Source organism: Paraphaeosphaeria sporulosa (assembly GCF_001642045.1).
Source record: "Paraphaeosphaeria sporulosa strain AP3s5-JAC2a unplaced genomic scaffold CC84scaffold_8, whole genome shotgun sequence".
NCBI classification, from domain to species: Eukaryota; Fungi; Ascomycota; class Dothideomycetes; order Pleosporales; family Didymosphaeriaceae; genus Paraphaeosphaeria; species Paraphaeosphaeria sporulosa.
The window spans coordinates 599,944-611,375 of NW_017253367.1; the positions used below are offsets into that span (position 1 = coordinate 599,944).

The following is an 11,432-nucleotide window of genomic DNA, read 5'->3' on the forward strand; positions in this document are numbered from 1 at the left end:
TGCTGATTTCCAGCGAGTCGAAAAGAGGTGGCAAGACATCTGATCAAAAATGAGTGCTGTCCGTCTGAAGTGTCTTCGGGTCAGGTCTCGAAGATTCGGTCGCTCGAGCCTCTGGTGAGGCCCAAGCTTGCGCGACCCCACTACAACATGGCGCCCCGCGCATGACGCCGCAGACATTGAACTTTCTGAGAATACGATAGCCAGAACACAGCGCTGCAGCACCTGAACGATGGTGATCAACTACAGCAAGTGGGTGAGCCTCCACCTCCGTCAGCCCCCGCCCGCAGCAACGCACTAACACAGCACCCAGGACGCGCTCGAGCTCTCGGACGACAGCGACATCGAAGTGCACCCCAACGTCGACAAGAAGTCCTTCATCCGCGCCAAGCAGGCCCAGATCCACCAGGAGCGCGACCACCGCCGGCACCAGATCAAGACGCTCAAGTACGAGCGCATCATCAACGACGGCCTAACGGAGCGCATCGACCGGCTGGTCACGGCGCTCAAGTCGCACAAGGACCAGGATGGCGAGGGCAACACAGACGCGCTGGTTTTCCAGAGCATGATGGAGGGCATGATGGCCAGCGGCGAGGACCGCCCGCCGCCCGCACCGGAAGGTGTTCACGAGCACATCAAGGACAAGCCCACGTACCCGCAGATGATGGCGAGCCTGGTTGACACGGTCAAGAAGGAGGTTGACGAAAAGAAGATTACGGACAACCGGCTAGACGCCTTCATCGCGGGGCTGGGCGAACACAAGGCGCGGGTTGAGGGTTTGCAGGGCCAGCTGCTGGCGAAGCTGGCCGAGCTTGAGGCCGAGGAGAAGAAACACATCACCAGCGACGACATCCGCGACGGCTTCAACTACTCCAACGTCAAGACGCCTGCGTCCTCGTCCTCGACCGCACCCAAGAAAGCCGAGCCGGAGCTCCTCAACCCAGCCGCTTCGCGCCCGACCGCCCAGCGAGCCGACACAGGGCAGTCCTCGGGCGCCGACGCCGACGTGGAAGACGGCCCCGCCCTCGACGACAACGGCGACGACGTCGAGGCCTCCCCATTAGCAAAGGACTTCGCCAAGATAAAGCGCGGCGACTGGTCCTCCTGCCTCTCCTTCATCTCGTCCCACCCAGAGATCCTCAAAGAGAAAGAAACCGACGGCCTCCTCGTCGAAGCCTTCAACGCCGAGCTCGAAGGCAAGCCCAAGCACGCCGCGCAATGCGTGCACCAGGGCCTACTGCTGCAGTACTGCCGGCAGCTCGGTGGGAGAGACGGCGTCGCGCTGTTCTTCAAGCGCGTGCAGACCAAGGATCACCAGGCGAATAAGCTGTTTAATGATGATGTCGACTCCACGTATCGTCGTATTCGCGACCGTGCCGCCGAAATTAAGAAAGAGCGCGAAGAGAATGCGGGTCAGGACGGCGTCGAGCAGATCCAGCTGCACGCCGTGGACCCAGGGACCACGATCAACATCGCCGTCCCGCCCAAAGAGCCTACCTCCACCGATGAAGCCGAGCGCGCAGCCGAAGTCGCGGCCCGCCAGATCTTTGAGGCGTTCCCGCCGGGCCTGCAGCGCGCGCTGGAGAGCGGGAAGCTGGACGAGGTCAACAAGGTGCTGGGCAAGATGAGTGTGGATGAGGCGGAGGAGGTGGTGGAAAAGCTCGGGGAAGGGGGCATGTTGAGTCTGGAGCAGGGGGTTGTGGATGCGACGACAGAGGAGGGGCAGCGGGTTATGGAGGAGATTGAGAGGTCGAGGAAGATGCCGGATAGAGGGGCCGAGCAGGGACAGGGGCAGAGGCAGGAAAAGGAGTTGCTTGCAGTGGATGAGGTTGATTGATTGAGTGGTCCCGGCAGCCCCTTCTAAACACATTACGAGGGTCCCAGTGACACCGCGGCTCCAGCAGTAGACATGACCACCATCGGGGCCTGACCATTCTGCTTAGAAAGATGAAGGGGGAGAGATCTTGCTATGGCCGATAATGAGACTGGAGAATAATCACGAGCTGGACCGAGCAATGAGATACCCTTTACAAAGTACATTGTCTCCAACAGACGCACATAATCTGTGAGGTTGCAATCCACTAAATACAGCGTTATGTTTAAACACAGGAAGTTTGCCATGAACAATAACCTCCCATCATGTCACTCCTCGCGTAAGCTCCCCGATCACATCCCAGCACTACAAATCCCTACAACAGCGAGAATCTCGAGGATCTAGTACTTCCTCTCCGTGACTCACTCTCCCCGCGCCTCGCAACTCCCCTAAATCAAATCCCCCAGCGTCGAATCAATCCCATTCATCGCGGCATCCCCCTCAAACGCCGCAAACTCATCCTCCGCCGCACTGCGACTCATCTTCCGCTTCTTGTACGTCGCCTGCCCATACACGCCGTTCTCCTCGCTCGGTCGCGCATGTGCAAGACTATGCAGCAAGTCTGCGCCAGGGGTGGTATTCACCGCGCCAATGGCGGTCGCGGGCTCCGAGTTCGCGATGGCGTTGGTGGTGGTGCCTGCGGGGGCAGCTGCCATGGGTTGCTCAACTGGGTGCGCGGGCATCTTGGGGAAGACGTCGTCGGGCACATCTGGAAGCGGGGTCTGCGTCGCCTGGAGGGTGGGCGAGCCGACAGGCGTGAAACTCTCCACCGGCGGCGGGGTGAGAGCCTCGACGTCGGGGCGTTCGTGGGACGACGATACCTGCGCGAAGGAGGGCAGCGGCGCGGAGGCCCCGTTGCTTGTCTCCGCGAGGCCGCTCATGATGGCTGCCTCGACCTCGCGCATGCGGGTCTCGATGGTGGCTTTGCGAACCTTGATCTCCGAGACGTGTGTCGCTTCTTCGGCGAGCTTGGTGCGGTTTGTCTCAAGGAGTTTCTCGAGGCCCGAGACGAGGGCCTGTCGCGCTTTGATGCTGTCTGCGACGGCGTTTTCTGCTTTTGCAAGGTCCCGGACTAGGGCACCGAGGGCGGCGGCGTGTATGGGTGGCGTGGGTATGGGTGCGTTTGGATTTGTGATTTTCTCCCAGCCTTGGTTTGCGGTCGTAAGGAGGGGCCTTGCGGCGAGGTCGGCCTTCTGGAGAGCGGTTGCGAAGGGCTCGACGGCCTTGAGATCGGGGGGAATGGAAGAGCCAGAGAAGAGGGAGCCGCCGAGCTGGCCGAGGGGTTTCTTGTTTGAGCGCGTGCGGTCGACGTCTGAACTTGTTAGCAAGTCCGCCCGGGAGTGAGAAAAGGATTCTTTCTTACCATCGAGTCCGCGCTCGAGCTCCTCGAGGATCTGTGGCCGGAAGACCTGGCGCGACTTCCACACCTCGAAGACTCGCCTCATCTTGGACTGGATGTCGGGGGGAGAGCCCTTGTAGGCTTGGGTGCTACCGCCGACGATAATGGGATCGAAGGCGCGGAGGAACTCCTCCTTCTTACGGATCTTGGACTGCTGGACGATTTCTGGTGGAAATTAGCTTTGACTAGGAAATAGATCCGTGTTCAGCTCACCATTTGCGAGGTAGATGAGTGTCAACTTCTTGTTTGGTGCCGATTCTTTGACACGTTGAGACCAGAGTGCAGCAATTTTGTCGGCATGTCGTCTGTAGGATGGCAGTTAGCTTGAGTCCTGGTTTAGAAATGGAATATAGTGAAAACAATGGGCATTGCGATGAGAATCGAGATGCTGGAGGTGCCGAATGTGGTGATCTAGCACGTTCGCGACCACACATGATGTGAAGTCAAAGAGAGCAGTACCTATGGAACAAGATCCACTGGCCAACAGACGAGATCGAGTCTTGCGTCTCGTTCAACGATGAAAGCTTCGCCTTCAAGCTGTCTTCGGTGAACGCCATGTCGCCGTATCACACGTTGAAGCTGTCAAAAGTTGAAAGCGCGACCAAACGTGGACGAGTCTCACGCGAGCCTTTCCCTCTGCGAAACGACTATGTAACCCGAAGCGCGTACTATGTAGACCAAAGCTTGAAAGCTTGCAGAGTGCGCCAGCGACCGTGTTGAGTGCACACCGAGTTGCTGCCGCAAGTGTAGTGTGTGAGGCAGGTTGCGCCGCGCGTGTCAGGTGAAGTGAGCGGAGCTTGGCATCGGCCAAACGCCGTTGCCGTTTACGTCCAAGGAGCAACCACCAGTGGTACAATCGCTACTCTCTCTGCAACAAACAATCTCACTCCATAACACCCCTAGCGTAATCCCTCTCGTAGAGATCGTCCAGTTCGAACACATATCATCACACACCATGGCGGACCGATTCCCGAGCTTAGACGAGTTCGATGCGGGTGAGATAGCTATTCAAGGCCGTGTTCAGCTGTCTTGCTAACAACAATCAGGTGCCACCGAGGCGCGCGGTGACGGCAACATCAACCTCGTTGGCGAAGATGGTGGCGAGCTCGACTTCGAAGCCAGGGAGCGCGCACTCCTCGGTGATGCTGCGGACGAGTTTGCGACCGGAAATGACAAGCTGGCCACAGTTGAAGACGGGGATGACGATCTGCTCGGTGGAGACTCATCCTATCAAGCAAACACTGGCAACGAGGAGATGATGGGCTTTGAGAGCTCTTTCCCAGCCATTGACACAACCAACGAGGTACGATGCATGCATGTTTCCGCCAGTTTGCGCACAGCCCCCGAGGACATTGTGGCTTCTTGAACATTGGAAGTGTATGTTTCTTTTCGCAGTAATACTAACGGATGCAGCACATGGCGCCCGGCGGCACCATCACAGGTTCAACTCTCCCCTACCTCCCCGGCCAGCCGCAACCGACCTTCACTCCCGTGCGGTCAGATTCACCCGAGCCCGATGTCATCCGCGAATGGCGCGAGCGCCGCGATCTGCAGGTCCAGCACCGCGACGAAGTCTCGGCCGAACGCAAGAACAAGACCATCGACGAGGCACGGCAGAACATCGACGACTTCTACGAGAACTATAACAACAAGAAGGACAAGGAGGTGGCCAAGACACGGAATGAGGCTGAGGAGTTCCTTGCGAACCGCGACGACACAACAGCCGGTGGCACCAGCTGGGAGCGCATCGCGAAGCTGGTGGATCTGAGCGGTAAGGGTGTGAAGGGCGGCGCATCGGGCAGCGAGAAGCAGCGGTTCCGGGAGATTCTGTTAAGCCTGAGGAAAGATGAGAATGCTCCCGGCGCTACGGGATACTAGGTGTAGATTGGAGCGGGGACAAAAGGCGCGTTCAAGATTGGTGGATGCGGATTTGGACTTTTAGAGGGCTGTGTGGGTAGCCGACAGCATAGCACTCTGCGTGGCGGCATTGCATTCCCAGTGCATGGGGGACTCGCGGATTGGAGGCGTTCTCTGGATCGGCTTCATGTACTTGGTGACTCGGTAGATTTACATGATCTTTGTACATGTGCTAATACCTGTGCTTCTCCACGTCGGTCTGTCACATTTGTGAGGTCACCATACTGCTCATCTATCTGCTTGGCCTCGCCACTTGGATTCATGAGATTCTTCCGACAATGTTCAGCCTGTCACAGGTGCTTGCGTCTCGGGCCCGTCACTGTGATCTTGGCGCAGGCCTGGCTCCTCTGCGCGCAAGGCAGTGCATACATGCACTGGCTCAGCTGTGACTCACCGCGGCCGGGTCATCTGCCAGGCCCTTGTACGGATACTCGAAGCGGGGTATGTTGCTGCTCTTTTCCTTTGGTAATATCCATGGTGTCAGTGCCATAAGTGACGTCCGTCTTTCGAGACGAGCATTCTCATCCTACACTAAGGAGTGCGATGCTGTCCGTTCACCCGAGATTGCATTCCTTGCCGTTGCGAGTCACAAGTTACCTCGACTCGTATGCAGCTGGTGCCCTTCACGCTGAGAGGCTTTCTTCCCACTGTTGGATGTGAAAACGTCCTGAAGAGTCATGCTGGTCTACTTCGCCACAGACAATGCTGTATCCCCAGTTTCATCAGATGGGAAAACTTGTTCATTGTGATATTGTTGCGATGTAGTTTTTGCACTCCAGCAACACTGCCGGCGCGTCTCTGAGTAGAGTGGTTCTGCGCAGGGTGAGATGAAATCTGAAATCAATTCGTACGATGCAACGGCATCGAGCGTCTATATTGTACGCTTTGGCTTCCAAGAGAAAGACAGAATCGCAATCAGAAAAGAAGACGTCTTTGGGAACGATCTCTAGGTCGAACAGCGCGTGAGGTCGGACGCGACGCGCGTGGCAGGTGCTGCAATGAGCGATTACTCCACGAATCTGTGATCGTTTGGGTCCAGATTTTGGAATTCGTCTTCGGATACCATTGCAAACATTATTCAACATGCTGCAGCGTTATTTCTCGACTTTTTGTCGAATCGCAGTGCAGTGCGTGAGGTGGAGGTGGGAGGGTTGCTAGCGCGGCGAGCACGGGCCACGTCCGCAGGTCGAATTGTTAGCAGCAACCCGCGCAGCAGTTTGGGTGTTTGAAAGTGCTGGAAAGCAGCGCTTCTTGCTCGCGCTCTTTCCCGCCTGATCTGGTGCTGCTGTCGCCGCCGCCGCCCCTCCCGAAGCGGCTAGCCACGACTGCCGCCTATTGTGTTGATTCAGCGCTCGCACGCCCGCCCTGCTCATATTTAAGTACCCGCCCGCCCACTCGCCTTTTCCTCTCCTCTTCTCACCCGCATTCTACCACCCAACACGCCAGTTCAGCTGCACGCGTTTGGAGCTCCACACACCACACCCCATCACAACTTCATCAACCCCATCACACTTTCAACATGACTGGCCGTGAGTTGCCCTCTCTCTGCACTTGATTGTCGCGTCGTGCATCGCTGCCGCCGTCTGCATGGGGTGCTGGTGTTCGCGATTCCATCGCCACTTCGGCTTTTGGTGTTGCACTTCAGCCGCATCCGCCGGAACCCCACCTCGCTACCGCCACGCAGCGCGCATCAACGCGTAGCCACGCGACGCGACGTCAACGTCGTCGATGCCTACGCATCGTCTTCATGCTCCTTACTGACATGTTTTCCTAGGCGGCAAAGGTGGCAAGGGCCTCGGCAAGGGCGGAGCCAAGCGTCACCGCAAGATTCTTCGCGACAACATCCAGGGTATCACCAAGCCCGCCATCCGCCGTCTCGCACGTCGTGGTGGTGTCAAGCGTATCTCAGCCAGTATGCATCCTCACCTAACCACAAAGCCATCACGTCGCTAACCATCTGCAGTGATCTACGAGGAGACCCGTGGTGTTCTCAAGACTTTCCTTGAGAGCGTCATCCGCGATGCTGTCACCTACACCGAGCACGCCAAGCGCAAGACCGTCACCTCCCTCGACGTTGTCTACGCTCTCAAGCGCCAGGGCCGTACCCTCTACGGTTTCGGTGGTTAAGCGTCTAGTTTCTTCCGTCTCGATTGTCTGCTCGGCCCTTGTCTGATTGCCGCACGGCTGTCGGTGAGGTCGCGTTGGGTATCGTGACACGCTTTTGTGAATGGGATGGTTTCTGGTTATCGGCTTCTCGGCGTTTGATATGGATATGAACTCATGAACAGGATGAGTCGGCTCTGCTGCGCGGAATGCGTGCCGGTGTGACTAGCCACAGTCAATGCACATCTTCAGATACCCAGATTGGCCTATATGCTCGTGGAATCTGCGGTGCCTCATCATCATCGTTTGAACTGCCCCTTGCTCGATTTTCATATTGATTTGCTACACTTTGCTGGGTGCTTTCCACATCCATCCCGCGATTGCATGAATTTCGAAGCTTACACATATGATCTGTGAAGAGGGGACGACAGACGTTTGTCCTAATCCTGCGAGACTGGAAACGATGCGCGTGCGTGTTGCTTTTGGGTACGACGCCTTGCATCGCAATCTGGACTATGCAATTCTTGTGCTGTCACATGCTAATAAAGATGCTTTACAGACTACCATCGAATAGTTTCTCAGTAATCTAGCGGGGCCTAATATTGACGCGAAATCGAATGATAAAAGGTGGCCGTAACCACATTCTGATCAAAGTCTTCAGACCACGTGGTTCGAAGAGACGGATCGAGCCTTGAAGGGCGCCGTCGGGCACAGTCAGAGCAGTTTGCCTGGGGCGTCGCAACGCCTCGGAGCGAGCGGCACAGCGACATGTCCTCTGCTGTGTTCCAAGTCTAGTCTGGCTCCAAGAAACCTGTCACGGTAAATCGAAGGCTTGGGCAGATTGAAACTGCGTACATGGTTTTATCACAGGCGAACGTCATCATGCACGCGAACACGACAGGGGTGATTCAGGTAATCCGCCGGAGCACATGCAAAGGCAGTCACGGCATACGTCAAGCATCGCGAGCTCGAACTCGTGCTGCCGGCCAGATGCTGAGGAAATATTATCATTCCGGCAACCGAGTTCAGGGCGATCTCTCACGGAAGGATCGGTGCAACGCTCGGACGTGCTGGCCGTGGTTGGGCACGCAACGAACGGCGGGAGAGCTACGCATCGGCAGATCTGTCGCGAGAACTTGGGGTCCTCGTTGCGGGAGGGCTAGGTTAGGCTTCCGGCTTTTGAGGTCGTGCCGTGCCTGGTCCTGAAACCCAAGCCTCAAGATGTGTTGTGTGTTGGCCGTGGAAGACATGGCTCCATCCGGCGCTGTGCTCTGCGGCGGGTGCGGAGCGTCTTTGTATGGTTGTGGAAACTGCGCCGCCCGCCCGGAGCGGCTGGCAGCATCTCGGTGAGGCGCACATTCGCTCACCGGAGGAGCTGCTGCATTGCTTTTGCGTCTGTCTCGCGGGGCGGCGTCCTGGTTGGGCTCAGCTTCTCTCGCGACTTGCGGCAATGACGTAGGCGACGCGCCTGCCAGCCCAGTTGACCCCTCCATGGCTCCAAGCCTGACCTGACCACTAGGCCAGAGCAGCCGTGCCTAGTATCTAGCCTGCGACGCCCACTCTCCTCTCCTCTCTCCTCCCATACATCCACAGTCCGTCGCTCTGGTGTCTCCAGCCCGGCCCGCCCTCTTGAGCACCGTCCCTTCGCTGACTGTCCCGCCATGTCGCGGCGCTACCCCACAGCCGAGCTCTACGAGGAGCGCCAACGTGACTTCTATCGCAACGGCGGCCGCAGTGACCGCAGCTACGATGAGCTGGATGTCGAGCTCCGCCGCGGCGGAGACCCGCGTCGCAGCGTGCCCGACTTCCTGCACCAGGACTATGACCGCCGCTCCAATGCCGGCCAGATGGTAGTCCGGGAGCGACGCGAAGAGGACTTCGACACGCGGTCGCGCAGAGGCCGCGAGGTCGAGGAGGATACCCTCGTGGTCCGTGGCAGCCGTCCCGGCCCTCCTTCTAGTGCGAGAGGCCCGGTCGAACGAGACGACATCAGCATCCGACACAGCGAGGCCCCGTCCCGCCGTCCGCGAGAGGTCGAACGCGAAGAGGTCGACATTTCCATCCGCCATCGGGACCAGTCGAGGCCGAGAGCACCCCCTCCACCTCGCGAGGTTGACCGTGAGGACATCATGTTCCGTCGAGGTGCTGGTGCGCCCCCCAGGCCTCGTGAGGTTGAGATTGAGCGCGAGGAGGTGAGGTTCCGAGACCGTTCTCCACCGCGGCGCCGCGAAGCCGAGAGGGAAGATGTCATTTTCAAGCACGAGCACCGCGAAGACAGCCGCACTGGTCGTGATGAGCACAAGGACACTCTGGTCATCAGGAATCGGGAGAGGAGTCTGCCACCGCCTCGCGTGCGCGGGGAGATGATAGCCAGAGAGCGGGAGGAGTTCGTAGTTCGTCGCCGGGAACCCTCTCGATCCCCACCGCGCCGCGAGCGCGAAGTGATCAAGGACGAGATCATCATTCGGCGCAAGGAGGAGCGTTCGCCCACCCCGCCTCCCCCTCCCCCTCCACCACCGCCACCAGAGCCGGAGATCCGACCGCCCATCATCCAGGAGATCATCACGCATCACAGGCACATTGACCATGGTGAGCTCATCCAACGCCGGTGGGAAAACCCATGCTGATATCATTGCAGGAGTCGAGCGAGCTAGATCGCCAACCCCGCCACCACCTCCTCCATCTCCTCCTCGAGAGGAAAGCCTGGAGATTTCGATAAGACGAAACCAGTATGTGAACCACTTGTACTGCTCGACATGAGACTGATTCGAAATAGGAGCCGTGGCCGCGGTCGAGATTTTGAGGAAGACATTACTTACGAGCGTGAGACCATCGAACGAACAGGTCGCGAGACAGACATAAGTCTGCGAGAGTCGCGGTCTCTCAGTCGACCAAGACGCGCCCGCACCGCACCGATCGACTCGGACTTTGACCAGGAGGCTGAATACTACAACCGCAAGGCCATGGAGCGTGGTTTCCCGGGCGAGGCGTACAATGGAGCTACCAAGGACTGGGCCATCGTAGATGTGCCTCCAGGCACCAACCGCGTCCGCATGGATGGCATTGGTGGTGGAGCGCAGGAGATCACATGGCAACGCTACAATGGCGTACGCCGCTCCAAGTTCATCAGCGGAGACGAGGAGATTGCGACGGACTTTGGAACCCCTGCCCCTGTGAAGGGGAGGCCCAAAGACATGTGGACAGAGATCACCAAGGATCTTGTGCTCAAAGAAGCCATCGACTCAATGGGTTACGACTACGAGGAGACGGATGACTTCTTCTATGTCATGGAGTATTTGCGCTACGTGAGTGGATCCCTTGCGTGCTTTCCTGATTGCGGCTAACAGTCTGCAGGAGGATGTTCTTCAACTCGTGGAGATTTCCGACGACATTCGCCGCCGACGCAAATCCCGCATACGCCAGATTGAGTATGAGCGTGAAGAGATTCGCGACCGTCGACCGCGCGAATGGGACGATCGCTACTCTGAGCACGAGTTTGTCCTCGATCGCCAGCGGACCCGGTATCGCTAGATGACTTGTACCTGGTTTCTGCATTAAGCTCTCCACATAAAGTGCTTCGCGTCCTTGCTTGGAGTCAGTGAAGGGGGGTGTTTTACGAGTATTCGGTCTTTGGCTAGACCAGAGCTTCCCAATCTGGCACGAGACCTCCGCATTCCTCGTTGTGGCCGAGATATTGGACATTGTGCGACCTTTCTCATTCGCGCAACATGCCCTTTTCGGATAATGCACATTCGGATACTCGCCACAGCACAGGGACGACACGATGACGACAAAATTTCCAGACTGCCCTGAGTGGGCTTGGACGTTATGTTCCAGAGCATGGAGCGAACGCTGAATGGACTTTGCATACTTATGACTGTCATGACTAGCATTGGAGCAACAGAGGGCATTTGCTCTTCTTATTCTATTAGCAAGGGGCTTTGCACTCTCGCACGCTGCCTGCTGCATGGTGTTCTCCTTGCCTGGGCAATCGAGCGGTGTTCGAGCGTAATGATGGTCTTTTTATTTTCTCTTCTCTTGGCTTCTCTTTTCCTTCTGGATAGGCATGAGCGTCGATAGCGCGTCAATTCTTACCTACATTAAGTATCTTACCTCATCTTCGTCACCATCCAATATCGCACT

General features: G+C 57.6%; 5 protein-coding genes across 5 annotated transcripts; 4 read left to right on the forward strand and 1 right to left on the reverse strand.

Annotated features, from left to right (window-relative positions):
- Window positions 1–111: 111 nt before the first annotated feature.
- On the forward strand, window positions 112–1,834 carry CC84DRAFT_1150766 (Hsp90 co-chaperone Cdc37; the record flags this gene model as incomplete). The annotated part of the gene is made up of 2 exons (XM_018176716.1): window positions 112–253; window positions 311–1,834. The coding sequence occupies exons 1-2, from the start codon at window positions 230–232 to the stop codon at window positions 1,832–1,834; spliced, it is 1,548 nt and encodes a 515-aa protein (XP_018033092.1). The 5' UTR covers window positions 112–229.
- A 185-nt stretch (window positions 1,835–2,019) lies between these two features.
- CC84DRAFT_1207584 (DUF618-domain-containing protein) lies at window positions 2,020–4,267 on the reverse strand. Its single transcript, XM_018182109.1, has 4 exons — window positions 3,729–4,267; window positions 3,483–3,574; window positions 3,234–3,434; window positions 2,020–3,182 (listed from the first exon to the last, which is right to left on the reverse strand). Exons 1-4 carry the CDS (start codon window positions 3,824–3,826, stop codon window positions 2,260–2,262), a joined length of 1,314 nt encoding a protein of 437 aa, XP_018033093.1. The 5' UTR covers window positions 3,827–4,267; the 3' UTR covers window positions 2,020–2,259.
- On the forward strand, window positions 3,771–5,297 carry CC84DRAFT_910938 (uncharacterized protein). The gene is made up of 3 exons (XM_018187874.1): window positions 3,771–4,264; window positions 4,316–4,572; window positions 4,683–5,297. Exons 1-3 carry the CDS (start codon window positions 4,225–4,227, stop codon window positions 5,145–5,147), a joined length of 762 nt encoding a protein of 253 aa, XP_018033094.1. The 5' UTR covers window positions 3,771–4,224; the 3' UTR covers window positions 5,148–5,297.
- A 1,191-nt stretch (window positions 5,298–6,488) lies between these two features.
- On the forward strand, window positions 6,489–7,419 carry CC84DRAFT_911160 (histone H4). The gene is made up of 3 exons (XM_018187875.1): window positions 6,489–6,712; window positions 6,961–7,098; window positions 7,150–7,419. The coding sequence occupies exons 1-3, from the start codon at window positions 6,706–6,708 to the stop codon at window positions 7,311–7,313; spliced, it is 309 nt and encodes a 102-aa protein (XP_018033095.1). The 5' UTR covers window positions 6,489–6,705; the 3' UTR covers window positions 7,314–7,419.
- Window positions 7,420–8,723: 1,304 nt separating this feature from the next.
- CC84DRAFT_910900 (uncharacterized protein) lies at window positions 8,724–10,832 on the forward strand. Its single transcript, XM_018187873.1, has 4 exons — window positions 8,724–9,878; window positions 9,928–10,018; window positions 10,066–10,594; window positions 10,644–10,832. The coding sequence occupies exons 1-4, from the start codon at window positions 8,951–8,953 to the stop codon at window positions 10,818–10,820; spliced, it is 1,725 nt and encodes a 574-aa protein (XP_018033096.1). The 5' UTR covers window positions 8,724–8,950; the 3' UTR covers window positions 10,821–10,832.
- The last annotated feature ends 600 nt before the right edge of the window (window positions 10,833–11,432 follow it).

What these genes read in the sequence shown, in the direction of transcription:
- CC84DRAFT_1207584 (XM_018182109.1), bottom strand. Translation starts at nt 3,826, where the DNA reads ATGGCGTTCACCGAAGACAGCTTGAAGGCGAAGCTTTCATCGTTGAAC. An exon ending in ACTCATCTACCTCGCAAATG is followed by an intron (nt 3,435 to 3,482) that starts GTGAGCTGAACA and finishes AATTTCCACCAG; the next exon opens with AAATCGTCCAGCAGTCCAAG. An exon ending in GCTCGAGCGCGGACTCGATG is followed by an intron (nt 3,183 to 3,233) that starts GTAAGAAAGAAT and finishes TAACAAGTTCAG; the next exon opens with ACGTCGACCGCACGCGCTCA.
- CC84DRAFT_910938 (XM_018187874.1), top strand. Translation starts at nt 4,225, where the DNA reads ATGGCGGACCGATTCCCGAGCTTAGACGAGTTCGATGCGG. An exon ending in CTTAGACGAGTTCGATGCGG is followed by an intron (nt 4,265 to 4,315) that starts GTGAGATAGCTA and finishes AACAACAATCAG; the next exon opens with GTGCCACCGAGGCGCGCGGT. An exon ending in CCATTGACACAACCAACGAG is followed by an intron (nt 4,573 to 4,682) that starts GTACGATGCATG and finishes TAACGGATGCAG; the next exon opens with CACATGGCGCCCGGCGGCAC.
- CC84DRAFT_911160 (XM_018187875.1), top strand. An exon ending in TGTCAAGCGTATCTCAGCCA is followed by an intron (nt 7,099 to 7,149) that starts GTATGCATCCTC and finishes AACCATCTGCAG; the next exon opens with TGATCTACGAGGAGACCCGT.
- CC84DRAFT_910900 (XM_018187873.1), top strand. Translation starts at nt 8,951, where the DNA reads ATGTCGCGGCGCTACCCCACAGCCGAGCTCTACGAGGAGCGCCAACGT. An exon ending in ATTTCGATAAGACGAAACCA is followed by an intron (nt 10,019 to 10,065) that starts GTATGTGAACCA and finishes GATTCGAAATAG; the next exon opens with GAGCCGTGGCCGCGGTCGAG. An exon ending in TCATGGAGTATTTGCGCTAC is followed by an intron (nt 10,595 to 10,643) that starts GTGAGTGGATCC and finishes AACAGTCTGCAG; the next exon opens with GAGGATGTTCTTCAACTCGT.